Source organism: Petromyzon marinus, unplaced genomic scaffold (assembly GCF_048934315.1).
Source record: "Petromyzon marinus isolate PM22_M1 ecotype Great Lakes invasive population unplaced genomic scaffold, UKy_Petmar_22M1.pri1.0 PM_G_Scaffold_11, whole genome shotgun sequence".
In the NCBI taxonomy this organism is placed as follows: Eukaryota; Metazoa; Chordata; class Hyperoartia; order Petromyzontiformes; family Petromyzontidae; genus Petromyzon; species Petromyzon marinus.
Genome location: NW_027422662.1, coordinates 673,533 through 700,820, shown reverse-complemented (window position 1 = coordinate 700,820; position 27,288 = coordinate 673,533). Strand labels below are relative to the sequence as shown.

Genomic DNA, 27,288 nt, shown 5'->3' with positions numbered 1-27,288 from the left:
TGATGAGAGGCACACAAACTCCAAATATACAGCAGCAGCAGGCATCGTCAGGGTCAGGATCGAACCCACGACCACCTGTATACCAGGCGAGGTAGTTAACATCTCTCAGGGACATGATCTAACCCACGACCACCTGTATACCAGGCGAGGTAGTTAATATCTCACAGCCCCCGTGACGATCGTCAGGGTCAGGATCGAACCCACGACCTCCTGTATACCAGGCGAGGTAGTTAACATCTCTCAGGGACATGATCTAACCCACGACTTCCTGTATACCAGGCGAGGTAGTTAACATCTCTCAGGGACATGATCTAACCCACGACTTCCTGTATACCAGGCGAGGTAGTTAACATCTCTCAGGGACATGATCTAACCCACGACCTCCTGTACACCAGGCGAGGTAGTTAACATCTCACAGCCCCCGTGATGATCGTCAGGGTCAGGATCGAACCCACGACCTCCTGTACACCAGGTGAGGTCGGTAACATCTCAGCCACCGTGATGAGAGGCACACAAACTCCAAATATACAGCAGCAGGCATCGTCAAAGTCAGGATCGAACCCACGACCTCCTGTACACCAGGCAAGGTAGTTAACATCTCTCAGGGACATGATCTAACCCACGAACTCCTGTAGACCAGGCGAGGTAGTTAACATCTTTCAGAGACATGATCTAACCCACGACCTCCTGTTTACCAGGCGAGGTAGTTAACATCTCTCAGGGACATGATCTAACCCACGACCTCCTGTAGACCAGGCGAGGTAGTTAACATCTCTCAGGGACATGATCTAACCCACGACCTCCTGTACACCAGGCGAGGTAGTTAACATCTCTCAGGGACATGATCTAACCCACGACCTCCTGTACACCAGGCGAGGTAGTTGACATCTCTCAGGGACATGATCTAACCCACGACCTCCTGTACACTAGGCGAGGTAGTTCACATCTCTCAGGGACATGATCTAACCCACGACCTCCTGTACACCAGGCGAGGTAGTTAACATCTCTCAGGGACATGATCTAACCCACGACCTCCTGTAGACCAGGTGAGGTAGTTAACATCTCTCAGAGACATGATCTAACCCACGACCTGTACACCAGGCGAGGTAGTTCACATCTCTCAGGGACATGATCTAACCCACGACCTCCTGTAGACCAGGCGAGGTAGTTAACATCTCTCAGAGACATGATCTAACCCACGACCTCCTGTACACCAGGCGAGGTAGTTCACATCTCTCAGGGACATGATCTAACCCACGACCTCCTGTACACCAGGCGAGGTAGTTAACATCTCTCAGGGACATGATCTAACCCACGACCTCCTTAATACCAGGCGAGGAATTAACATCTCTCAGGGACATGATCTAACCCACGACCTCCTGTACACCAGGTGAGGTAGTTAACATCTCTCAGGGACATGATCGAACCCACGACCTCCTGTACACCAGGCGAGGTAGTTAACATCTCTCAGGGACATGATCTAACCCACAAACTCCTGTAGACCAGGCGAGGTAGTTAACATCTCTCAGGGACATGATCTAACCCACGACCTCCTGTAGACCAGGCGAGGTAGTTAACATCTCTCAGGGACATGATCTAACCCACGACCTCCTGTATACCAGGCGAGGTAGTTAACATCTCTCAGAGACATGATCTAACCCACGACCTCCTGTACACCAGGCGAGGTAGTTAACATCTCCCAGCCACCACTGCGCCCACTACTGACGGTGCTCCTGTAGAGTCTCAATGCGTGACGCGTGATTTACCGACGGCGATGTAAAGTGGGGGGTGGGTGGGTGGAGGCCTCCGTCCGTTGCTGCATTGAGAATGACCGCAGTGGATATCCAAAACCTTTGTTCTGACTGCTGCAACGTCCCTGCTGCGTTGTGGGAGCGGCGGTGGCGGTGCAGCGATTTGGTGGCGTGGAGCTGCACCCTCCAGAGGGGTCCTGCTCCCCAAGTGTGAGGGCACGAGCTGGATTGGCTCTTGACCATCACCCCGCTCGTGACCTTGACCTTGATGCTCCTGACTTTGACCTTTACCCCGTGCCTGACCTTGATCCTGCCCCCCCCCCGAGGGCGGTGTCGCCGTAGGTGCTGCTGCTCGCTACTAGCACCACTTGCCCCTACAACCTGTTACAGTCTACATGGGGATGGGGAGATAGTTGTCTTGGCATTGACATTTTGAGTTTAAGTTTCGAGATACAAAAAAAATAATGAAAGTGAACACAGACATTGGGATGATGTTTGTATTTTATTTTTCTTTGCAACTAATTTTTCTTCGTGAGAATTGTAAAATGCAAAGGGGGGGTGGGGGGTGGTGGGGGGTGCAGTAACGAACAGTCACGTGACAACTCAGCGGCGGTCGATGTTGTCGGAGAGCCCCTGACGTGAAATGAACCAAACGGAAGTCAAAATCGAAATTCATTTATTTTGGGCGACTCCGTTCCCACCACGCACGTAAACGCTGTGACCCACCTGGCGCTGAGATAATTCTGTCCTCGTCGTGCGTCGTCCAAGCACAGCAGCGAGGACGAATGCGCAGACTGAACAAAACTTTGATTAGCGCATCGTGTAAAGCTCGTCGAGAGGAATAGTTCGCCTTCAACAGATATACAATGGCGTCGCAACGCAGTTCGTGCGAGAGCCGGGGGCTTACGGGACCCCGAGGTCACACCATGAGGTTCGAATGTGTGAAGGTCTTACCAGATTCAGAGGGCAAGGGGTCCACCCAGTTGAAATGGACGGTGGAGTCTTCCGGACGAGAGAACGAGGCAGGGTGCCCAATGAGACGAAAGAGAGACAACCACGCTGAGAGGTGTCACAGCAACAACAACAACAGCAGAAGCAGCAACAACAATGGCAAGAACAGCGTTAGGGGCACGGTTGCACGTCCACACGGACATCGGTGCCTCGCCGACCACGAGTTTGGGCCTAGTGGGTCGCCCACGTGGAAGAGCCTGGTTCTTGCCTAGTAATGCACGGTGTTGTGTCTGCTGCTATATTGACCAACTGTTCGACCAAAACCATGAAAACACACAAACTGCAGTTATAGTGCGCATTGAACAATCCTTGGCTGAAAGTTACGTAAAGTAGCTTACCTGATAATAGCGAGTGGAGTTAGTATTATATCCTTCTGTTTTGCAAAGTTAGTGAGGGTAGAGTTTGTATGATCTCCCCCTGTTCTAGAGAGTGGAGTTTGTATGATCTCCCCCTGTTCTACAGAGTGAGTGCAGTTTGTATGATATCCCCGTTCTAGAGAGTGGAGTTTGTGTGATATCCCCCTGTTCTACAGAGTGAGTGGAGTTTGTATGATCTCCCCCTGTTCTACAGAGTGAGTGGAGTTTGTGTGATCTCCCCCTGTTCTACAGAGTGGAGTTTGTATGATCTCCCCCTCTTCTACAGAGTGAGTGGAGTTTGTATGATCTCCCCCTGTTCTACAGAGTGAGTGGAGTTTGTATGATCTCCTGGCGGACCACGAATTTCAGAAGAGTGTTAAATTTCGTGTTCAACCTTTGGATTGCAGATACCAGCATAGATAGAATGAAAAATACGAGGTACACGGTCAGTAGAAATACATATACAAGTCCACCAAGAGGTAAGGAGGGAGGAAAGACGGACAGGGAGGCAGAGAGAGAGGGGGGGAGGGATGAACAGAAGCTTAAATAGGAAATACGGTTGGAGGGGGGGAGGGGCCAGAGCGAGAGCGGCAGCTCAAACACGCAACATCTTACACATACAAAACGGCAGCTCAAAAAAGGACCACCTCTTGTAAATACAAAACGGCAGCTCAAAAAAGGGTACATCTTACACATAATTACAACGGTAACTTGTAATTATGTGCTGTCCTCCAGACAGTCTCGTCCCTTCACCTGATGAAGGCCGCTTGTGTTGTGGCCGAAACGTCGTGATTTTTGTTATTTTATTTTTTACCTACGCCACTTTACCCAATAGCACCAAAGAGTATGGATCCTAGCAGTCACGAAAGCTTTAAAATCTAGAATAGAAATGTAATGCAATACAACACAGAGAGTCGGCCAACATAAGAGTCAACACCCCACCTGGTTGATAACGTTCTTCCAAAGATTGCTCAATTTGAAAGAGAGACAAAACACAGACACGGAGACACATAGACAGAGAGAGATAACACAGAGACACACAGAGAGAGATACATACAGTGAGGGAAAAAAAGTATTTGATCCCCTGCTGATTTTGTACGTTTGCCCACTGACAAAGAAATGATCAGTCTATAATTTTAATGGAAGGTTTATTTGAACAGTGAGAGACAGAATAACAACAAAAAATCCAGATAAACGCATGTCAAAAATGTTATAAATTTACTTGCATTTTAATGAGGGAAAAAAGTATTTGACCCCTCTGCAAAACATGACTTAGTACTTGGTGGCTAAACCCTTGTTGGCAATCACAGAGGTCAGACGTTTCTTGTAGTTGGCCACCAAGTTTGCACACATCTCAGGAGGGATTTTGTCCCACTCCTCTTTGCAGATCTTCTCCAAGTCATTAAGGTTTCAAGGCTGACGTTTGGCAACTCGAACCTTCAACTCCCTCCAGATTTCCTATGGGATTAAGGTCAGGAGACTGGCTAGGCCACCCCAGGACCTAAATGTGCTTCTTCTTGAGCCACTCCTTTGTTGCCTTGGCCGTGTGTTTTGGGTCATTGTCATGCTGGAATACCCATCCACCATCCATTTTCAATGCCCTGGCTGAGGGAAGGAAGTTCTCACCCAAGATTTGACGGTACATGGCCCCATCCATCGTCCCTTTGATGCGGTGAAGTTGTCCTGTCCCCTTAGCAGAAAAACACCCCAAAGCATGTTTCCACCTCCATGTTTGACGGTGGGGATGGTGTTCTTGGGGTCATAGGCAGCATTCCTCCTCCTCCAAACACGGCGAGTTGAGTTGATGCCAAAGAGCTCCATTTTGGTCTAATCCGACCAAAACACTTTCACCCAGTTGTCCTCTGAATCATTCAGATGTTCATTGGCAAACTTCAGACGGGCATGTATATGTGCTTTCTTGAGCAGGGAAACCTTGCAGGTGCTGCAGGATTTCAGTCCTTTACGGTGAAGTGTGTTATCAATTGTTTTCTTGGTGACTATGGTCCCAGCTGCCTTGAGATCATTGACAAGATCCTCCCGTGTAGTTCTGGGCTGATTCCTCACCGTTCTCATGATCATTGCAACTCCACGAGGTGAGATCTTGCATGGAGCCCCAGGCCGAAGGAGATTGACAGTTTTTTTGCGTTTCTTCCATTTGCGAATAATCGCACCAACTGTTGTCACCTTCTCACCAAGCTGCTTGGCAATGGTCTTGTAGCCCATTCAAGCCTTGTGTAGGTCTACAATCTTGTCCCTGACATCCTTGGAGAGCTCTTTGGTCTTGGCCATGGTGGAGAGTTTGGGATCTGATTGATTGATTGCTTCTGTGGACAGGTGTCTTTTATACAGGTAACGAGCTGAGATAAGGGGCACTCCCTTTAAGAGTGTGGTCCTAATCTCAGCTCGTTACCTGTATAAAAGACACCTGGGAGCCAGAAATCTTTCCGATTGAGAGGGGGTCAAATACTTATTTCCCTCATTAAAATGCGAATCAATTTATAACATTTTTGACATGCGTTTATCTGGATTTTTTGTTGTTATTCTGTCTCACTGTTCAAATAAACCTACCATTAAAATTATAGACTGATCATTTCCTTGTCAGTGGGCAAACGTACAAAATCAGCAGGGGATCAAATACTTTTTTCCCTCACTGTAGGCACACAGAGAAACAACGCCTCTGTGTCGAGGCCTTAAATAGAGAGCGAGGGGGGCAGAGAGAGAGGGGAGGGGGTGTAGAGAAATTCGCGAGTCAATGCAAGGCCGTAGCCATGGAGTCAACATTGGGGGGGACCAAATCTACCAGGAGGTCTGGGGTCCCCCCCCCCCAGAAATAAAATCTAAATTTGAAAACTAATTTCGTGACATTTCCTAAAATATTGAAAAATTTCACTAACACATGGGATGGAATGTTTTTGTTATTTGATACAATAATGTATAATATTGTATTGTATTACATTGCGCTGTTTTTACTTTTTAACTTTTCTTGTTTCATAGTATGTAATGGCAGAGATTAGGGATTCATAAAGTACAACGCAATCATACAAACACAAATCTACGCATTGTTATATGAAGACAAGTCCGGATTTTGTGGCAAAGGTTTAGCGAAATTGTTGTTTTTATTAACATAGCATAGCAATTATTATTTAAAAAAAATATTTTTATAGCAATATATTGGGGGGGCCATTTTGAGCATGTTTGATTATTGGGGGGGGGGGGATATGTCCCCCACCAATATATATTATAATTATTATAACATATTATAATTACGGCCTTGTGTCAATGAGAGATTTGGAACTTTGGTGACTGCAGGAAATAATAATAACACGAGGACACGCAGAGAGAGAGAAAGCACACTTATATTCTTGGTTCTATCGGTAAGGTCACCACGTAGAAGGGAAGTGACGTCATACTACTTCCTGCTGTCGCGAGGTAACAGGAAGCTGCCGTGTGCTCGCTTGCACTGAAATCCGAGGTGAGAAATTATCATCGTTGTGGTGGTGGTGGTTGTGGTGGTGGTTGTTGTTTACCAAGGTAGAGCCTCTCTCTCTCTCGTAGGGATGTCAGTTGAGTAGCAGCGAGCATGGGAATCGATGTCCAGGTTGGAACTTTACAACGCGGGGCCTAGCCACGCGGGGCCTTGCCTCCTGCCCTCGCCTGATTGCACTCACTTTAATAATGACTTCACCCGGCTCGCCACTTTGTAACTTTGTTTTATTGTCAATATTCACGCAGTTTTTATTTTCTTTTGTTAGCAGGCCAAGCCCGCTTGAGCTGCTATACCGCTCTTGTTATCAGAAGCGACCTGCCCACAACAACACAAGGTGAGGCTTTGTCAACGTGTGTGAATGTTTTGACTTAAAACTTTGGTGACTGCAGGAATTAATATTCTTGGTTCTTTCGGTAAAGTCACGTAGATAGAAAATTAAATGAAAATATTTTTTTTTTAAATAAAGCAAAAAACCCACGACGTTTCGATCGCAACACAAGTGGTCTTTATCTTATTGAATTTAATCTGTTATTTTTATTTTCTATCTACGTGACTTTACTGAAAGAACCAACAATACGTACGTCAATGTATCTATCGGTCAAAGACGCTAAGCGCGTGCCGCTGTTGACTCTGAATGTGTGGAGGGGAACACCTTCACCACGGGGAGAGAGAGACAGAGACACGGATAGCCTCGGCTATGTTGATGATCCTCGATTCATTATTTGGTGGAGTGAGGAAGAATTAATGCTGAGCAGATGAAGGTGGCCAGGCATGGTGCTGGTCACACCACCACCTGTTTACTCATGGCAGTGTGTGACAGTGTCAAGTTTGTGTTTGCAGTAAAGTCTATTAACTAGGTTGAACACGGAGGTTATATCAAAGCAATAGTTTATTTTTGTTTTCCTCTGGAACTCTTTGTAAGAATGGAAACAGGATGTGAACACAGCACACACATTCAGCTGAAGTCAGAACTGTTCATCCCCAGCATTCAAGAACATCTGAGCCTGGACTCACACCTGAGTTGCGATTGAACATTAATTCATGCATTTCTGCAAAACACAAATAGTATTGTTTTCAAACCCCTTTGCTATGTCAGCTGAACTTAGTTTTCATAAATATTCATTTTGTAGTCAGACAGCCGAAATTGTGTGCTTAGAGTTTTGGGTTAACATTCATCTTGAAGATATGAAGGCTTCCAGGCATATTAATGACATTTTCCCTCTCATTGTGTGCCATAGCAGCCCGTGGAGAGAAACCCTTCAGGTGCACTCTGTACGTGAAGGCGTTTGCACAGTCACCACATCTTAAAGTACACCAGAGAACACACACGGGAGATAAACCCTTCAAGTTGCAGTGTGTGCGTGAAGGCGTTTGCACGTTCATCAAATCTGATGAATTTGGGAAACTTTTTCATTACATCATGAATATATTAATAAGTATAGACGTGTAAGTCACGTGTGCATTCCTCTGTGCCTGACGTGTAGATGGTGTGGATATTCTTTTTTTCTGTCTGCAGCTGACGCTTCCTCTGCAGATTTGGTCTGATGGAGCAAAGGCACTCAGCGCAGCTCGGTACGACAAGTCAACAATGCGACCAGCGTGCATACAGCACGGACCGGACTGGAAATTTGACACGGCACCAGAGAAGTCACACAGGAGAGAAACTCTTCAAATGTACTGTGTGTAACAAGGCATTTGCATGGCCATCAGTTTTTCAGAACCACCAGAGAACACACACGGGAGAGAAACCCTTCAAGTGCAGTATGTGCGTGAAGGCGTTTACACAGTCATGTAATCTTGTAACACACCAGAGAACACACACGGGAGAGAAACCCTTCAAGTGCAGTGTGTGCGTGAAGGCGTTTGCACAGTCATCTGCTCTTAAAGAACACCAGAGAACACACACGGGAGAGAAACCCTTCAGGTGCACGATGTGCAGGATGGCGTTTACACAGTCATGTAATCTTGTAACACACCAGAGAACACACACGGGAGAGAAACCCTTCAAGTGCAGTGTGTGTGGGAAGGCATTTTCAGATTTATCTACTCTTAAAAAACACCAGAGAACACACACAGGCGAGAAACCCTTCAGGTGCACGATGTGCGGGATGGCGTTTACACAGTCATATAATCTCGTATTACACGAGAGAACACACACGGGAGAAACCCTTCAGGTGCACTCTGTGCGGGAAGTCGTTTGCACGTTCATCAACTCTTCAAGTACACCAGAGAACACAGAAGCATCAGAAGATCCACAAGGAGTGCAGTCTGAAATCAGCTTGTGAAAGTCAAAGTACCGCAATGAGCCCATCCCTCATGAAACACGAACCGGACGAAAATCCCAGCTTGGACACTTTTAAAGGTATCGAGGTGAAATATGAAGAGGTGATGGTGAAATGTGAAGAAGTGAAGAGCGAAGAAGTGAAGGTAAAATGTGAAGATGAAGATTCAACTCCAAAATGGGACCTTCACATCGTAAAGCAGGAGGAGAATTCTGACTGAGGCAGAGTGAGGCAACTCCCAGCAGTTTGTGGAAGTGGAGGTGTGGGTGGACTTGCTCCTAGACAATACAAAGTCAAATGGAGACCCGGTAGATGTGTAAGCCAGAGACGATGTCGCTACAATGGATGCACCTTTGTCACAGGCCTTTAATGACAAGAATGTGAAGTTGGACACTTTGTGGGCCCATGGGTTGGGTAGTTCTCTAACCAGGAGCAAGAGCCAATAAGCTCCCAAGCATTCACTATGTTATAATAATTGCTTTTACATGGTGCTTGCTTAATCGCCTCAGCAACTCGGAGTTTTGTGGCGTACCTCGTCTGAAACACTCGAAGAGCATCCCCAAGTAGCAGCTGCCCCTGTGCGGCACAAGGTGGTGGCCCTGCACCGGCCTGCATGTGGACAAGAGCCTGTCAGTAGGGAGCGATGATTGATGCGTCATCTCAGTTGTGTAGTTTGTAGGTAATGTTTAGAATTTGCTACATTTTCACTCAGACGCCAGCATGCAATGGCCTACTCGTCTTGAATGACACAATAGTATGTTTTACATACACTGTGAAGCAGACTGCAACTTTTTTGTAAAAGCTTCTTGTTAATGCGATGTAACGTGATGCAGTATGTTTCACTGAAGTAATCCAATTTTGTTAATGTGCCTGTCAATAATTTAGAATTAATACTTGCTTGATTTTGTGCATACTTGTAACATTTGATCTGTAAGGGTCAAACATTGAATAAGTGATGTTAGGACAAAGTGTGTGTGTGTGTTTTGGAAGTAACCTGTACAGAGAACTCAGGTGGGACCCGTTGTTCTTGTGATACAGGTCAAATGGTGTTTTTGTGTTCCACGAAGCGTCTGCCTCTGGAGCAACTCATCGTCTTTGAAATAGGTAGCACGCTCGGATCATTCATCAGTTACAAGGCATACCACTTAAAAGTTACATGTAGCGGAGGAGGTACATTCTCTACAACACGAATTGTAGTTTTGTCTTACGTGTTGACGTAGATTTTGTCTAACTAGGACTAGAAATGCACCTTGCTGATTAACGTCTAGATGTTCGTACCTGTCGGTTGAAGCAAACCCCACTGCTGTTGTTGAGACGCTGTGCACCAATAAGGGTCCAACACATTGACGGCCTTCAGGCCAGGAAAGTCACAACATTTGCACACGAAGGACGCATTCATGCAAACACCCGGTGCTCCGTTTTGAAGTTTTAAAATGAAACATCTTTGAATTGTGTTGTGTTTTGAATTAGATGATTTTTATTTCTTCATTAAAAGCTTGTATCAATTTACATCTGGAAGACTTCATTGAAAAGGACATTTCGTGTGAATTTTCTCTCGTCATTAAGTAGACGGCCTTGCCGGGGGTTCGGTTCAATGCGAACACAAACAGTGTACACACACACAGTGTACACACACACAGTGTACACACACAGTGTACACGCACACAGTGACACAGTGACACACAGTGTACACACACAGTGACACAGTGACGCACACACAGTGACAGTGTACACACACAGTGACACACACACAGTGACACAGTGACACAACAACAACCGCCATTTGCTACTAAGTGGCGGTGACGTCACCACGACACTTGTGTCAAGCACAGTGACACACAGTGACACAGTGACACACACAGCGACACACAGTGACACACACTGTATACACACAGTGTACACACACACAGTGTATACACACAGTGTACACACACACAGTGTATACAAACAGTGTACACACACACAGTGTATATACACAGTGTGCACACAGTGTATACACACAGTGTACACACACAGTGTACACACACAATGTATACACACACAGTGTACACACACAGTGTACACATACACAGTGTATACACAGTGTATACACACAGTGTAAACACACAGTGTACACACACACAGGGTATACACATTGTACACACACAGTGTACACACGGTGTACATACAGTGTATACACCCAGTGTACACACACAGGGTACACACAGTGTATATATACACACACACAGTGTACACACAGTGACACACAGGGTATACACAGTGTATACACACACAGTGTATACAGTGTACACACACACAGTGTACACACACACAGTGTACACACACAATGTACACACACACAGTGTACACACACTGTACACACACAGTGTACACATACAGTGTACACACACAGTGTACACACACAGTGTACACACTGTACACAAACAGTGTACACATACGCAGTGTACACACACAGTGTATACACATAGTGTACACACACACAGTGTACACACACAGTGTACACAGTGTACACAAACAATGTACACACACACATAGTGTACACACACAATGTACACAATGTACACACAGTGTACACACACACAGTGTACACACAAACAGTGTACACACACAATTTATACACACAGTGTACACATACGCAGTGTACACACACAGTGTATACACATAGTGTACACACACAGCGTACACACGCAGTGTACACACACAGTGTATACACATAGTGTACACACACAGCGTACACACGCAGTGTACACACACAGTGTATACACATAGTGTACACACACAGTGTACACACACAGTGTATACACAATATACACAATGTACACACACAGTGTACACACACACAGTGTACACACACAGTGTACACACACAGTGTACACACACAATTTATACACACAGTGTACACATACGCAGTGTACACACACAGTGTATACACATAGTGTACACACACACAGCGTACATACATAGGGTACACACACAGTGTATACACACACAGTGTACACACACACAGTGTACACACAGGGTATACACAGTTTACATACACAGTGTACACACACACAGTGTACACACACACAGTGACACAGTGTACACACAGTGACACACACACAGTGTATACACACACAGTGTACACACACAGTGTATACACACACAGTGTACACGCACTGTATACAGTGTACACACACAGTGTACACACACAGTGTATACAAACAGTGTACACACATACAGTGTACACATAGACACCTGGGAGCCAGAAATCTTTCTGATGGGCCAAATACTCATTTCACTCATTAAATGCAAATAAATTTATAACATTTTTGACATGCGTTTCTCTGGATTTTTGTTGTTATTCTGTCTCACTGTTCAAATAAATCTACCATTAAAATTATAGACTATCATTTCTTTGTCAGTGGGCAAACGTACAAAATCAGCAGGGGATCAATTTTTTTTATTTTATTGTTTCCATTCTACGTGGTGACTTTACCGAAATAACCAAGAAGATGAATCCCTGCAGTCACGAAAGCTTTAAATAGAAATTTGAATTGCAAGTGCTTTGAGTGTGTGCACGTGCCGTGTGGAAAAAAATGTACGATACGCTTATGGTGGATATGATTAGGTAATATCGTAGTGTCGCCATATCGCGATAACTGTCGGAGTTAAATGTTGTACAATTCTGCAAGAGCGTTCCGGACTTTGATCGCGTTGTGTGAACGTCATCATTTGGAACGAACCAACTTACCGCTTTCAATAGGGGGGGGTCGCAGACACGGAAATATATTCTTTAAAATATATAAATATATACATCTCCAACAGCAATACAATGACGGAGCGACCGTGACTATCACAGTAGATCATTCAGCATATATTGTTTGAGTAAATACGATTCAAATTATGCGATGGAAGTGAAAGTATAAGATTGATAGTTTGAGCGTCAACCCTTGGCTGGGAGTGGTAGCTCCCAAGTGCCAATGGCTGACGCCTCTAGCCCGGCTCCCAGGACGCTTCTAAACTGTTCGGAATATAACGACTCCCCACCCCCCACCCTAAACTCTAAACTTGCACGAACAATTCCTCTCGCCCCTTAAAACTCTGAGCAGGATTGAACTCACGCGAACCGGTAAGTGGGTGTTTTGGTTTTAAAATTTTGACGAAAAAAAAAATCCGGTGTTGTGTGACCCCCGTTGCGGCGGTGACACCGCAGGCTGTGGTTGCTCCCCGCCGGGGAAGGCGTCTCCTTCTCGGTAGGCAATCCAGGCCATTCAGGCCCTCCCTGGCGTCTCGGGCCTAGTCTGTCCCAAAGAAAATAAACATTTATACATGCTTTGTGGAACTGTTTTCACAGTAAGATACACAGGCAGCAGTCGTAAGAAGAAAGGCTTAAATACAATCGTCGGTAACAGAGGCGTTATGAAAAAGGGCCATTGCCCGATTATGCACTACAGTATTTACTTTTAAGGGCAGTGTTATTGGTAAATATGTAGGGGTTTTTTTCTCTCGTGATATACCCGTCTTTGTATTTGTCCTCATGCTTTGGGTTTCGGGCTGTTCCACGCGAGTTTGAAGCCTTTGGTTAAACGAGGTAACACAACCACGGGTCAAGTTATCTTTTGATGCATCACAGCTGTCATAACCCGTACGGTTTACCCCGTATTCTTGTACAGAGACATTGAGTTTTCACGCCCATACGGGGTACAGCCGTTTCAATACGGACAAAAAAACATGCTTTGGTAACAATATTGTCTATTTGTGTTTCTACATTGTGATGGGACTTCGTAGGACGAACGTTGATATTTATAAAGACACTTGGTAGCCGATACGGTCTGAATTGATCTGTAATAAGGTAGGGGCACTGATAGAGGTTGACAGCTACGTGGTGGTGAGTGTACTCGAAGTGAATTTCTATTTGTGTGTTTCTCCCTTGTGATGGGACTTTGTTGTTGTTGTTGTTTTAGGCGGCTGCGGGACTGTGCAACGTTGGTGAGTGGCATAGGAGCGGTGGGGGCAACATCCATTGTAGAGTACAATGTCACTACGCTCCCACGTCTGCGCTACCCTCCTCCACCAAGCCGCCACACGGACGAGCGTGGTGAAGTATGGTTAAATCACGACCCGGGGCGGTGTGGGGAGATCCTCGTCCGGCAATGGATTAACAAATTGGCTCCTACTGTTTACCTCCATATATATAAAAATATGCAAAGTTGTGATTGTGTGTGTTGTCCAAAATGTTTAGCGTACTTCCCGACATGCAACAAACTGGAAATTTGCCATGTGGGTACTTTCCAGACTGTACACCGTGCAAACATTATACAAATACACTTTTGTGTTTTTGGGGGGGAGAGCTCAATAATGTATAGATTTTTTGCACGGCAAGAGAGCTGTGACGTCAAATCTGTCACGTGACCCTCGCACGTGGAAGCGTAACGCGTTGTAGTGTAGTGGTTAGCGTTGTCTGTGTGTGTGTCTTTGTGTGTGTCTGTGTGTGTGTCTGTGTGTGTCTGTGTGTGTGTCTGTGTGTGTCTGTGTGTGTCTGTGTGTGTGTGTGTGTGTTTTTTTTGTGTGTTGTGGGGAGCGATAGTGTAGCGGTTAGCGCGCTGCGCTATGAACCCGGCGACACGGGTTCGATTCCCGCTCATGGCCAACACCAGTGACGATTATCTGAACTGGTCCCGGGCCTCCCCTAGGTCGACTCAGCTTCAAATGAGTATCTGGTGCGGTGTGTAAACGTCGCCACTAGGGAGACAAAGGCGGTCGGGCGTGGTGCTGGCCACCCACCCCCCCGTGTACCGTTCCGGCCTTCATAGGTGCTCGCTAACAGAACTTGCCCCTACAGTCTGTTAAGGCTACATGGGGGATCTTTGTTTTATCTTTTGTGTGTCTGTGTGTGTGTCTGTGTGTGTGTGTCTGTGTGTGTGTCTGTGTGTGCGTGTAAGCGTAACGCATTGTAGTGTAGTGGTCAGCGCTACGCCGCGCTACGAACCCGGTGACCCCAGTTCGATTCCCGCTCACGGCCACCACCGGCGACGATTATTTGAACCGCTTCTGGGCCTCTCCTAGGTCGACTCAGCCTCAAACGAGTAACTGTTGTGGTGTGAACATTGCCACTGGGGAGACAAAGGCGGCCGGACGTGGTGGATCCAAGTCCCGGGCAAAACCGGGTAGTACAGCTAGTCATGAATATATGAATGAATATAGACGCGTAAGTCACGTGTGACTGTATATATTCATTCCTCCATGGCTTGTTACTGACGTGTAGATGGTGTGGATATTCTTATTTTCTGTCTGCAGCTGACACTAGTCTGATGGAGCAAAGGCAGTCAGCGCAGCAGCTCGGTACGACAAGTCAACAATGTGACCAGCGTGCATACAGCATGGATCGGACTGGAAATTTGACACAGCACCAGAGAACTTGCAGAGAAGAGAAATCCTTCAAGTGCACTGTGTGTGACAAGGCATTTGCAAGGTCATCAGTTCTTGAGACCCACCAGAGAACACACACAGAAGAGAAACGCTTTAAGTGCAGTGTGTGTGGGAAGACATTTTCACAGTCATCTGCTCTTAAAACACACCAGAGAACACACACGGGAGAGAAACCCTTCAGGTGCAGTGTGTGTGGGAAGACATTTTCACAGTCATCTGATCTTGTAAAACACCAGAGAACACACACGGGAGAGAAACCCTTCAGGTGCAGTGTGTGTGGGAAGACATTTTCACAGTCATCTACTCTTAAAACACACCAGAGAACACACACGGGAGAGAAACCCTTCAGGTGCAGTGTGTGTGGGAAGACATTTTCCGATTCATCTACTCTTAAAACACACCAGAGAATACACACGGGAGAGAAACCCTTCAGGTGCACTCTATGCGGGAAGGCGTTTGCAGTTTCATCAAATCTTCAAGTACACCAGAGAACACAGAAGTATCAGAAGATCCACAAGGAGTGCAGTCTGAAATCAGCTTGTGAAAGTCCAAGTGCCGCAATGAGCCCATCCCTCATTAAACACGAACCGGAAGAAAATCCAAGCTTGGACACTTTTAAAGGTATCGAGGTGAAATGTGAAGAGGTGAAGGTGAAATGTGAAGAGGTGATGGTGAAGAGCGAAGAAGTGAAGGTAAAATGTGAAGATGAAGATTCAACTCCAAAATGGGACCTTCACATCGTGAAGCAGGAGGAGAATTCTGACTGTGAGGCAGAGCGAGGCAACTCCCAGCAGTTTGTGGAAGTGGAGGTGTGGGTGGACTTCCTAGACAATACAAAGTCAAGTGGAGACCCGGTAGATGTGTAAGCCAGAGACGATGTCGCTCCAATAGATGAACCTTTGTGACAGGCCTTTAATGACAAGAATGTGAAGTTGGACACTCCTTCCTAGGTTCATCCTGCAGAGTAAGGGCGGCCAGTCTTTGTGGACCTGTGGGTTGGGTAGATCTTTAACCAGGAGCGAGAGACAATAAGCTCCCAAGCATTCACTATTTTATTATAATTGCATTTACACGGTGCTTGCTTAACTGCCTCAGCAACTCGGAGTTTTGTGTCTCGTCTGAAGCACTCGAAGAGCATCCCCAAGTAGCAGCTGCCCCTGTGTGGCACAAGGTGGTGGCCCTGCACCGGCCTGCATGTGGACAAGAGCCTGTCAGTAGGGGGCGATGATTGATGCGTCATCTCAGTTGTGTAGTTTGTAGGCAATCTTGATTCGAAGCTTTCGTGACTGCAGGAATCCACACTGTTGAGTTCTTTTGGTAAAGTCACCACGTGGGTAGAAACATAACAGATCACGGCGTTTAGATCACAACACAAGCAATCGTCATCAGGTGGGACAACCACAGCAAGAGAAACTGTTGAAGTAGTAGGCGCCTACTCCAGCAGTTTCTTATTGCTGCTGTGCTTGTCCCACCTGATGATGATTGCTTGTGTTGCCATTCGAAACGCCGTGATCTATTATTTGTAGCGTAATGTTTAGAATTTGCTACATTTTGACCCAGACGCCAGCATGCAACGGCCTACTCGTTTTGAATGACGCAACAATAGTTTGTTGTACATACGCTGTTAAGCAGACGGTGCATATTTGTAAAATAGCTTCTTGTTAATACGATGTAACGTGATGCAGTCAATTTCGCTGCAGTAATTCAATGTTGTTAATATGCCCGTCAGTGATTTAGAATGAATACTTGTCTGTGCGCGTACATGTATCATTTTGTCTGAGGTCACACATTGAATAAGTGATGTTAGGACAAAGTGTGTGTGTGTGTGTTTTGGAAGTAACCTGTACAGAGAAGTCAGGTGAGACCCGTTGTTCTTGTGATACAGGTCAAAGGGTACTTTTGTGTTTCACAAAGCGTTTGCCTCTGGAGCAACTCATTTTCCTTGAAATAGGGAGCACGCTCGGATCATTCATCAGTTACAAGGCATACCACTTGAAGGTTACACGTATAGGAGGAGGTACATTCTCTACAACACAAATTGTAGTTTTGTCTTACGTGTTGACGTTGATTTTGTCTAACTGGGACTAGATATGGTCCTTGCTGATTCACGTCTGGATGTTCGTAACCATCGGTTGAAGCAAACCCCACTGCTGTTGTTGAGACGCTGTGCACCAATAAAGGTCCAACACGTTGACGGCCTTCAGGCCAGGAAAGTCACAACATTTGCACACGAAGGACGCATTCAACATTTGCACACGAAGGACGCATTCACGCAAGTACCCCATGCTCCGTTTTGAAGTTTTAGAATGAAACATCTTTGAATTGTGTTGTGTTTTGAGTTAGATGATTTTATTTCTTCAATAAAAGCTTGTATCAATTTACATCTGGAAGACTTCATTGCAAAGGACATTTCGTGTTAATTTTCTCTCGTCATTAAGTAGATGGCCTTGCCGGGGGTTCGGTTCAATGCGGACACACACTGTGTACACACACACAGTATACACACACAGTGTACACACACACAGTGTACACACACAGTGTACACACAAACAGTGACACACAGTGTACACACACAGTGTATACACAATAATGTCCACGTTGTTGTTGCTGAGCTCACACACCCAAGGGAGGGAGCAGTAGAAAATGAATCTAAATCAACTTAAACTCCAACTCTGTGACGTCACCACTCTGCCATACCTTATCGGCGTGAAACGCAAGGGGGAGGTGTAACTTGCTAGTGACGTCATGTCACCAAGGTATTCACCCCTCCCCCGTCCACCGAGCTCTTGAGCGTGACGTCACCTCCGCCTGGGTCAGGCGGAGGTGACGTCGGTCCAGTGGCAATCCTTATTTGGGCAAAGCTACGCCCAGTGACTGGCGGCTCATTAACATAATGTGTTCGTTAAAGCCGTCGCGAATTTATTGCGACGGGTTCAGCGCCAACGCCCCCATCCCTCGACGTATGGTCTGGTCTCATTAACATAATTTATTCAGTTACAGAGCCGCTCGTGGGAGGGAAGTGACGTCATACTACTTCCTGCTGTCGCGAGGCAACAGGAAGCTGCCGTGTGCGCGCTTGCACTGAAATCCGAGGTAAGAAATTCTCATCGTTGTGGTGGTGGTTGTTGTTGTTTACCAAGGTAGAGCCTCTCTCTCTCTCGTAGGGATGTCAGTTGAGTAGCAGCGAGCATGGGAATCGATGTCCAGGTTGGAACTTTACAACGCGGGGCCTAGCCACGCGGGGCCTTGCTTCCTGCCCTCGCCTGATTGCGTTTGCTTCAATTATCTCGCTTAGTTGAGCAATCTTTGTAAGAAAGTAATCTACCAGGCTATGCGTTTATTGTGTGTTGACCGACTCTCTGTGTTGCATTGCATTACATTTGCAAGTTTTACTCAGTTTATTTGATTAAGTGTGCTTTTGATTTAAAGCTTTCTTGACTGCAGGGATTCATATTCTTGTTCTTTTGGTAAAGTCACCACCACGTAGAAGGGAAACAATAAAATAATAAAAATATAAAACAATAAAATTCTCACGACGTTTCGACTGCAAGACGAGCAATCATCATCAGGTGTGAAAACCACAGCAAGAAAATTTTCTTGCTGTGGTTTTTCTTGCAGTGGTTTTCACACCTGACGATGATTGGTTGTGTTGCAGTCGAAACGTCGTGATAATTTTATTGTTTTATATTTTTATTATTTTATTGTTTCCCCTTCTACGTGGTGACTTTACTGAAAGAACCAAGAATATAAGTGTGCTTTCTCTCTCTCTGCGTGTCCTCGTGTTATTATTATTTCCTGCAGTCACCAAAGTTCCAAATCTCTCATTGACACAAGGCCGTAATTATAATATATTATAATAATTATAATATATATTGGTGGGGGACATATCCCCCCACAATAATCAAACATGCTCAAAATGTCTCCCCCAATATATTGCTATAAAAATATATTTTTTAATAATAATTGCTATGCTATGTTAATAAAAACAATTTCGCTAAACCTTGGCCACAAAATGTGGACTTGTCTTCATATAACAATGCGTAGATTTCTGTTTATATGATTGTGTTGTACTTTATGAATCCCTAATCTCTGCCATTACATACTATGAAACAAGAAAAGTAAAAAAATAAACAGAGCAATGTAATACAATACAATATACATTATTGTATCAAATAAAAATACATTCCATCCCATGTGTTGGTGAAATTTTTCAATATTTAGGAAATGTCAGGAAATTAGTTTTCAAATTTAGATTTTTTTTCTGGGGGGGGGGGGGGACCCCAGAGCCCCTGGTAGATTTGGTCCCCCCCAATGTTGACTCCATGGCTACGGCCTTGCATTGACTCGCGGATTTCTCTACACCCCCTCCCCTCTCTCTCTGCCCCCTCTCTCTATTTAAGCCCTCGACACAGAGGCGTTGTTTCTCTGTGTGCCTACAGTGAGGGAAAAAAGTATTTGATCCCCTGCTGATTTTGTACGTTTGCCCACTGACAAGGAAATTATCAGTCTATAATTTTAATGGTAGGTTTATTTGAACAGTGAGAGACAGAATAACAACAAGAAAATCCAGAAAAACGCATGTCAAAAATGTTATACATTGATTCGCATTGAGCAATCTTTGGAAGAACGTTATCAACCTGGTGGGGTGTTGACTGTTATGTTGACCGACTCTCTGTGTTGTACTGCATTACATTTCTAAGTTCACTAGGTTTGTTTTCTCTTGCATTTGTACCTGATGATGATTGCTTGTGTTGCAATTGAAACGTCGCATGCTATGTGCACACAGCGTTGGTGTACGGTGCTTTTTGTTGAATATTTTGCTGTTTTTCCCTGGATTTTATGTTTGCACAGTCACACAAAGTCACTTCAAGATGTTTTCTTGTTCATGTTTTAGTTTTTTGTTTGTTGTGGTTGCACCCGATTCAAGAGCCGAATGGCTCACAGGGCTATACCAAATAAATGAAACTGAAGCTATCAATTTATTTATTTATTTTTTCTACGTGCCTTTGCCGAAAGAACCAAAGAGTATCTTGCTTAAGTTATAATTTCTCTTCACCTGGCTCGCTACTTTGTAACTTTGTTTTGTTTTAAATATTCACAGTTTTTTTTCATTTTTTACCAGGCCACGCCCGCGTTCAGCTGCTGTACCGCTCTTGTTTACAGACGCAACCTGCCCACAACAACAATAACAACAACAAGGTGGGGCTTGTCAACAGCGTGGTGGTGTTCACTCTAGACGCGTGGTGGTGTTCACTCTAGACGCTTGGCGGTGTTCACTCTAGACGTGTAGTGGTGTTCACTCTAGATGTGTGGTGGTGTTCACTCTAGACACGTGGCGGTGTTCACTCTAGACGCGTGGCGGTGTTCACTCTAGACGCGTGGCGGTGTTCACTCTAGACGCATGGCGGTGTTCACTCTAGACGCTTAGTGGTGTTCACTCTAGATGCGTGGTGGTGTTCACTCTTAGACGCGTGTCGGTGTTCATTCTCTACATGTAGAGGGGAGACCGGGGGATCGGGAAGGAAATCCACACGACCAAGGGGAGAGAGAGAGACACGCAGCCTCGGCTGTGTTGATTGATCCTCAATTAACTACTTGGTGGAGTGAGGAAGCATTAATACTGAGCAGGTGAAGGTGGCCAGGCGTGGGTCTAGACACACCACCACCTGTGAACCATGCCAGTGTGTGACAGTGGTGGAGCCAGTGAGGGGTGGGGTGGCACGTGCCCCCCCAACGATCCGATAGAAATCCCTAATTTTGATAGGATCATTGGGGTTTATTAGTAACGAGCTTCACTACCCAGCTTCGCCCAGGGGCCGACGGAGCTAGGGGGGGGGGCGACGGAGCCAGCGGGGGGGCGATGGAGCCAGGGGGGGGGCGACGGAGCTGGGGGGGGGGGGCGACGGAGCCAGCGGTGGGGCGACGGAGCTGGGGGGGGCGACGGAGTCAGGGGGGGGGCGGGGCGACGGCGCAAGCAGAGGGAGCCGACACTGACTTTCTCACACATCATACACTGACTCACTCACACATCATACACTGACTCACTCACACATCATACACTGATTCACTCACACATCATACACTGACTCACTCACACATCATACACTGACTCACTCACACATCATGCACTGACTCACTCACACATTATACACTGACTCACTCACACATCATACACTGACTCACTCACACATCATACACTGGCTCACTCACACATCATACACTGACTCACTCACACATCATGCACTGACTCACTCACACATCATGCACTGACTCGCTCATCATGCGCTTACTCACACATCATACACTCGCACAACCACTGACCCATTCACTCATCATACACAGGTTCACTCATTGTTTGCTGGCTCACTTGCACATCATATACTGACTCACTCATCATGCGCTGACTAACACATCGTGCGCTGACTCACACATCATACACTCACTCACACTGCCACTGACTCGCTCACACATCATACACTCACTCACACATCATTCACTAACTCACTCTTCATACGCTGACTCGCACATCATACACTCACTCACGCTGCTGCTGACTCACTCATCATACACTGACTCGCACATCATGCACTCACTCACTCTGCTGCTGAATCACTCACACATCATACACTGGGAGTGTCGTGCTGCCAGCTATGGCTGCAGTTTTTTTGTCGTACGTGTTATGTATATCGTTTATTGTTAAATTTAAATTCACAGTTCCTATGATTATTGTTGTTACATTGTTTTTACAGCTTTATTTTGGAGATTCGAAAACATATGGTTAATATAAATTGTCTTGTGATTGTTGTTGTTGGCTTGCACCACATTGATTTTTGCACACGGCGTTTTAATACGTTTTTTTGCGTGGAATATTTGCTGGTTTATTCCAGAATGCTTCTGTTACGCGTTGTCGCTTTAAGATGTTCCGTGTTCAAATTTTGTTTGTTGCGGTTGCACCCGACTTAAGAGCCGCATGGCTCACAGGGCTATACCTAATAAATTAAACTTGAAACTTGATTTCACTGAAAACCCCTGGAAAAAATTGATGCTTGCAAGAAAGAAAAAAGCCGAAACAAATCAATTTACCTAAATCGGATGTTTTCACTCAAGGAAATTCAACCTTACCCCACTTCTACGTAAGGTCGATTTTGGCCACTCGGGAAGGGAATAATGACATGGCGAGCTGAAAATAGTCACGTTCACTTAGAAATTCCAGACAGCGTTAGCTGTGCAAATTTTCCCGACGCCAGAGCTCAGCATTGGAGAGGTTTTTGCTGCTTCGCACAAACAAACAGATGGAATGTTCTGCTTCATACTTAAGATAGCAGTTCTACCCGTTCTCCGCACGGAGGATATGCATTGAACTCCCGAGAAACCAATGGCTTCATCGGCCAGGAGCGAAGCGCCACCTAAAATCTCCCGGCACGCTGTTAACAGCTCTAAGCATTGCAGAGCGCTTAACTCAGAGGTGTTGCGGGTTGATGCCAGACACTTCATGGTCATTTCCCCCCCCCAAAAAATACAAAAGACTATTTTTATATTTTTTTACATTGTGTACAGTATGGAACATACGCACATGCCAAATGTCAAGTGTGTGGCACGTTGGGAAGTATGCTAAACATTTCGAACAGACACACGTATCCACACATTTCCCTTTCATATATATAGATAAATCAGCATTTTGCGACCCCCACTGCCACCGTGTGGCATATTATTACGTGCCAGGGACTCTATGAGAGGGCAACAGACCTTGTCCATAATTGGCAATAAGTAACGGCAAAGCAGTTGTAAGTGACTCACAGAATTTTGCGCAGTTGCGTATACAGTACACGACTTCCCTGAAGGCAAACACCTTCAGCGAGCGCAATGCCGATAACACGCGTCGAATAAAAATCAAGGGACAAGTCATTACTTACTAACAACTACTTACTAACAATTCCTTACTAACAACTCCTTACTAACTAACAACTCCTTACTAACAACTCCTTACTAACAACTCCTTACGTACTAACAACTCCTTACTAACAACTCCTTACTAACAACTCCTATCATTTTTCATTGCTGGAGGGGTTGCCCCCCCTACCTGAAAATCCTGGCTTCGCCTCTTGAGTGTGTGACAGTGTCAAGTTTGTGTTTGCAGTAAAGTCTATTAACTCTATTGAGCACGGAGGTTATATCAAAACAGGAGTTTAGTTTTGTTTTCCTCTGCAACTCTTTATAAGAATGGAGTCAGGAAGTTAACACAGCACACACGTGCAGCTGAAGTCGAATCTGTTTATCCCAGCATTCAAGGACATCTATGCCTGGCTTCACACCTCTAAGTTGCGATTGAACATTAATTTATGCATTTCTGCCGGACACAAGTAGTATTATTTTCAACACCCTTTGCAATGTCAGCTGAATTTAGCTCTCATAAATATTCCTTTTGAAGCCAGACAGCTGAAATTGTGTGCTCGGAGTTTTTGGTGAACATTCATTTTGAAGATACGAGGGATTTCCAGGCATGTTTATAACCATTTGCCCTCTCATTGTGTGCCATAACAGCCCGTGTGATGAATTTGGGACACTTTTCCACTATATCATGAATATATGAATAAGTATAGACGTGTAAGTCACGTGTTACTGTATATATGGTTTCCTCTGTGCATCGATACTGACGTGTCGATGGTGTGGATATTATTTTTTTCTGTCTGCAGCTGACGCTTCTTCTGACGCTTCCTCTGCAGAATTGGTCTGATGGAGCAAATGCACTCAGCGCAGCTCGGTAGGACAAGGCAACAATGCGACCGGTGTGCATACAGCACGGATCGTACTGGAGATTTCACACGGCACAAGAGAACTCACACAGGAGAGAAACCCTTCAAGTGCAGTGTGTGTGGGATGGCGTTTGCACATTCATCTACTCTAGTAGAACACCAGAGAACACACACGGGAGAAAAACCATTCAGGTGCAGTCTGTGTGAGAAGGCGTTTCCACGTTCATCTGCTCTTGTAATACACCAGAGAACACACACGGGAGAGAAACCCTTCAAGTGCAGTGTGTGTGGGAAGGCGTTTGCACGTTCATCTCTTCTTGTAGTACACCAGAGAACACACACAGGAGAGAAACCCTTCAGGTGCACTCCGTGCGGGATAACGTTTGCACAACAACCACATCTTAAAGTACACCAGAGAACACAGAAGCATCAGAGGATCCACAAGGAGTGGAGTCTGAAATCAGCTTGTGAAAGTCAAAGTGCCACCATGAGCCCATCCCTCATGATACAAGAACCGGAGGAAAATCCCAGCTTTGACACTTTTAAAGGTATCGAGGTGAAATGTGAAGAGGTGAAGCTGAAGAGGGAAGATGAAGATTCAACTCCAAAATGGGACCTTCACATCGTGAAGCAGGAGGAGAATTCTGACTGTGAGGCAGAGCGAGGCAACTCCCAGCAGTTTGTGGAAGTGGAGGTGTGGGTGGACTTGCTCCTAGACAATACAAAGTCAAGTGGAGACCCGGTAGATGTGTAAGCCAGAGACGATGTCGCTACAATAGATGCACCTTTGTCACGCACTTTGTGGGCCCGTGGGTTGGGTAGATCTCTAACCAGGAGCAAGAGCCAATAAGCTCCCAAGCATTCACTATGTTATCATAATTGCTTTTACATGGTGCTTGCTTAATCGCCTCAACAACTCGGAGTTTTGTGTCTCATCTCAAACGCTCGAAGAGCATCCCCAAGTAGCAGCTGTCCCTGTGTGGCACAAGATGGTGGCTCTGCACTGGCCTGCGTGTGGACAAGAGCCTGTCAGTAGGGGGCGATGATTGATGCGTCATCTCAGTTGTGTAGTTTGTAGGTAATGTTTAGAATTTGCTACATTTTCACTCAGACGCCAGCATGCAATGGCCTACTCGTTTTGAATGACACAATAGTATGTTTTACATACACTGTGAAGCAGAATGTGCAATTTTTTTTAAAAGCTTCTTGTTAATACGATGTAACGTGATGCAGTATATTTCACTGCAGTAATCCAATTTTGTTAATATGCCTGTCATTAATTTAGAATGTATACTTGTCTGGTTTTGTGCATACTTGTAACATTTGATCTATAAGGGTCAAACATTGAATAAGTGATGTTAGGACAAAGTGTGTGTGTGTTTGAAAGTAACCTGTACAGAAGTCTCAGGTGAGACCCGTTGTTCTTGTGATACAGGTCAAACGGTGTTTTTGTGTTCCACGAAGCATCCGGAGCAACTCATTGTCTTTGAAATAGGTAGCACACTCGGATCATTAATAAGTTACAAGGCATACCACTTAAAAGTTACACGTATAGGAGGAGATACATTCTCTACAACACGAATGATAGTTTTGTCTTACGTGTTGACGTAGATTTTGTCTAACTAGGACTAGAAATGCTCCTTGCTGATTCACGTCTGGATGTTCGTAACCATCAGTTGAAGCAAACCCCACTGCTGTTGTTGAGACGCTGTGCACCAATAAGCGTCCAACACATTGACGGCCTTCAGGCCAGGAAAGTCACAACATTTGCACACGAAGGACGCATTCACGCAAGCACCCCATGCTCCGTTTTGAAGTTTTAAAATGAAACATCTTTGAATTGTGTTGTGTTTTGAATTAGATAATTTGTATTTCTTCATTAAAAGCTCGTATCAATTTACATCTGGAAGACTTCATTGAAAAGGACATTTCGAGTGAATTTTCTCTCGTCATTAAGTAGATGGCCTTGCCGGGGGTTCGGTTCGATGCGGGCACACACAGTGTACACACACAGTGTACACACATAGTGTACACACACACACAGTGTACACACACTGTACACACACACAATGTACACACACACAGTGTACACACACAGTGTACACACACACAGTGTACACACACAGTATACACACAGTGTATACACACAGTGTACACACACACAGTCCACGTTGTTGCTGAGCTCACACACCCAAGGGAGGGAGCAATGGAAAATGAATCTAAAACAACTTAAAATCCAACCCCGCTCTGTGACGTCACCACTCTGCATTACCTCATCGGCGTGAAACGCCATGGGGAGGTGTACCTCCATAGTGACGTCATGTCACCAAGGTTTTCACCCGTCCACCACGCTCTTGAGCGTGACGTCACCTCCGCTTGGGTCGCGGCCGATGTCGTTACAGTGGCAATCCTTATTTGGGCAAAACTACGCCCAGTGACTGGTGGCTCATTAACATAATGTATTCGTTAAAGCCGTCGCGAGTTTATTACGAAGGGTTCAGCGCCCACGCCCCCACACCTCGACATATGGGCCGGGTTCATTAACATAATGTACACACACACAGTGTACACACACAGTGTACACACACACAGTGTACACACACAGTATACACACAGTGTATACACACAGTGTACACACACACAGTCCACGTTGTTGCTGAGCTCACACACCCAAGGGAGGGAGCAATGGAAAATGAATCTAAAACAACTTAAAATCCAACCCCGCTCTGTGACGTCACCACTCTGCATTACCTCATCGGCGTGAAACGCCATGGGGAGGTGTACCTCCATAGTGACGTCATGTCACCAAGGTTTTCACCCGTCCACCACGCTCTTGAGCGTGACGTCACCTCCGCTTGGGTCGCGGCCGATGTCGTTACAGTGGCAATCCTTATTTGGGCAAAACTACGCCCAGTGACTGGTGGCTCATTAACATAATGTATTCGTTAAAGCCGTCGCGAGTTTATTACGAAGGGTTCAGCGCCCACGCCCCCACACCTCGACATATGGGCCGGGTTCATTAACATAATTAATTCAGTTACAGAGCCGCTCGTGGGAGGATGTGATGTCATACTACTCCTTGCTGTCGCGAGGCAACAGGAAGCTGCCGCCTGCGCTCTTGCACTGAAATCCGAGGTGAGAAATTCTCATCGTTGTGGTGGTTGTGGTGGTGGTGGTTGTTGTTGTTTACCAAGGTAGAGCCTCGCTCTCTCGTAGGGATGTCAGTTGAGTAGCAGC

General features: G+C 45.7%; 2 protein-coding genes across 2 annotated transcripts; both read left to right on the top strand.

Annotated features, from left to right (window-relative positions):
* Window positions 1-15,171: 15,171 nt before the first annotated feature.
* LOC142908907 (uncharacterized) lies at window positions 15,172-17,679 on the top strand. The gene has a single exon (XM_076059563.1). It carries the CDS (start codon window positions 15,181-15,183, stop codon window positions 16,162-16,164), a length of 984 nt encoding a protein of 327 aa, XP_075915678.1. The 5' UTR covers window positions 15,172-15,180; the 3' UTR covers window positions 16,165-17,679.
* Window positions 17,680-18,337: 658 nt separating this feature from the next.
* LOC142908908 (uncharacterized) lies at window positions 18,338-25,338 on the top strand. Its single transcript, XM_076059564.1, has 3 exons — window positions 18,338-18,391; window positions 20,421-20,497; window positions 24,022-25,338. The coding sequence occupies exon 3, from the start codon at window positions 24,032-24,034 to the stop codon at window positions 24,803-24,805; it is 774 nt and encodes a 257-aa protein (XP_075915679.1). The 5' UTR covers window positions 18,338-18,391; window positions 20,421-20,497; window positions 24,022-24,031; the 3' UTR covers window positions 24,806-25,338.
* The last annotated feature ends 1,950 nt before the right edge of the window (window positions 25,339-27,288 follow it).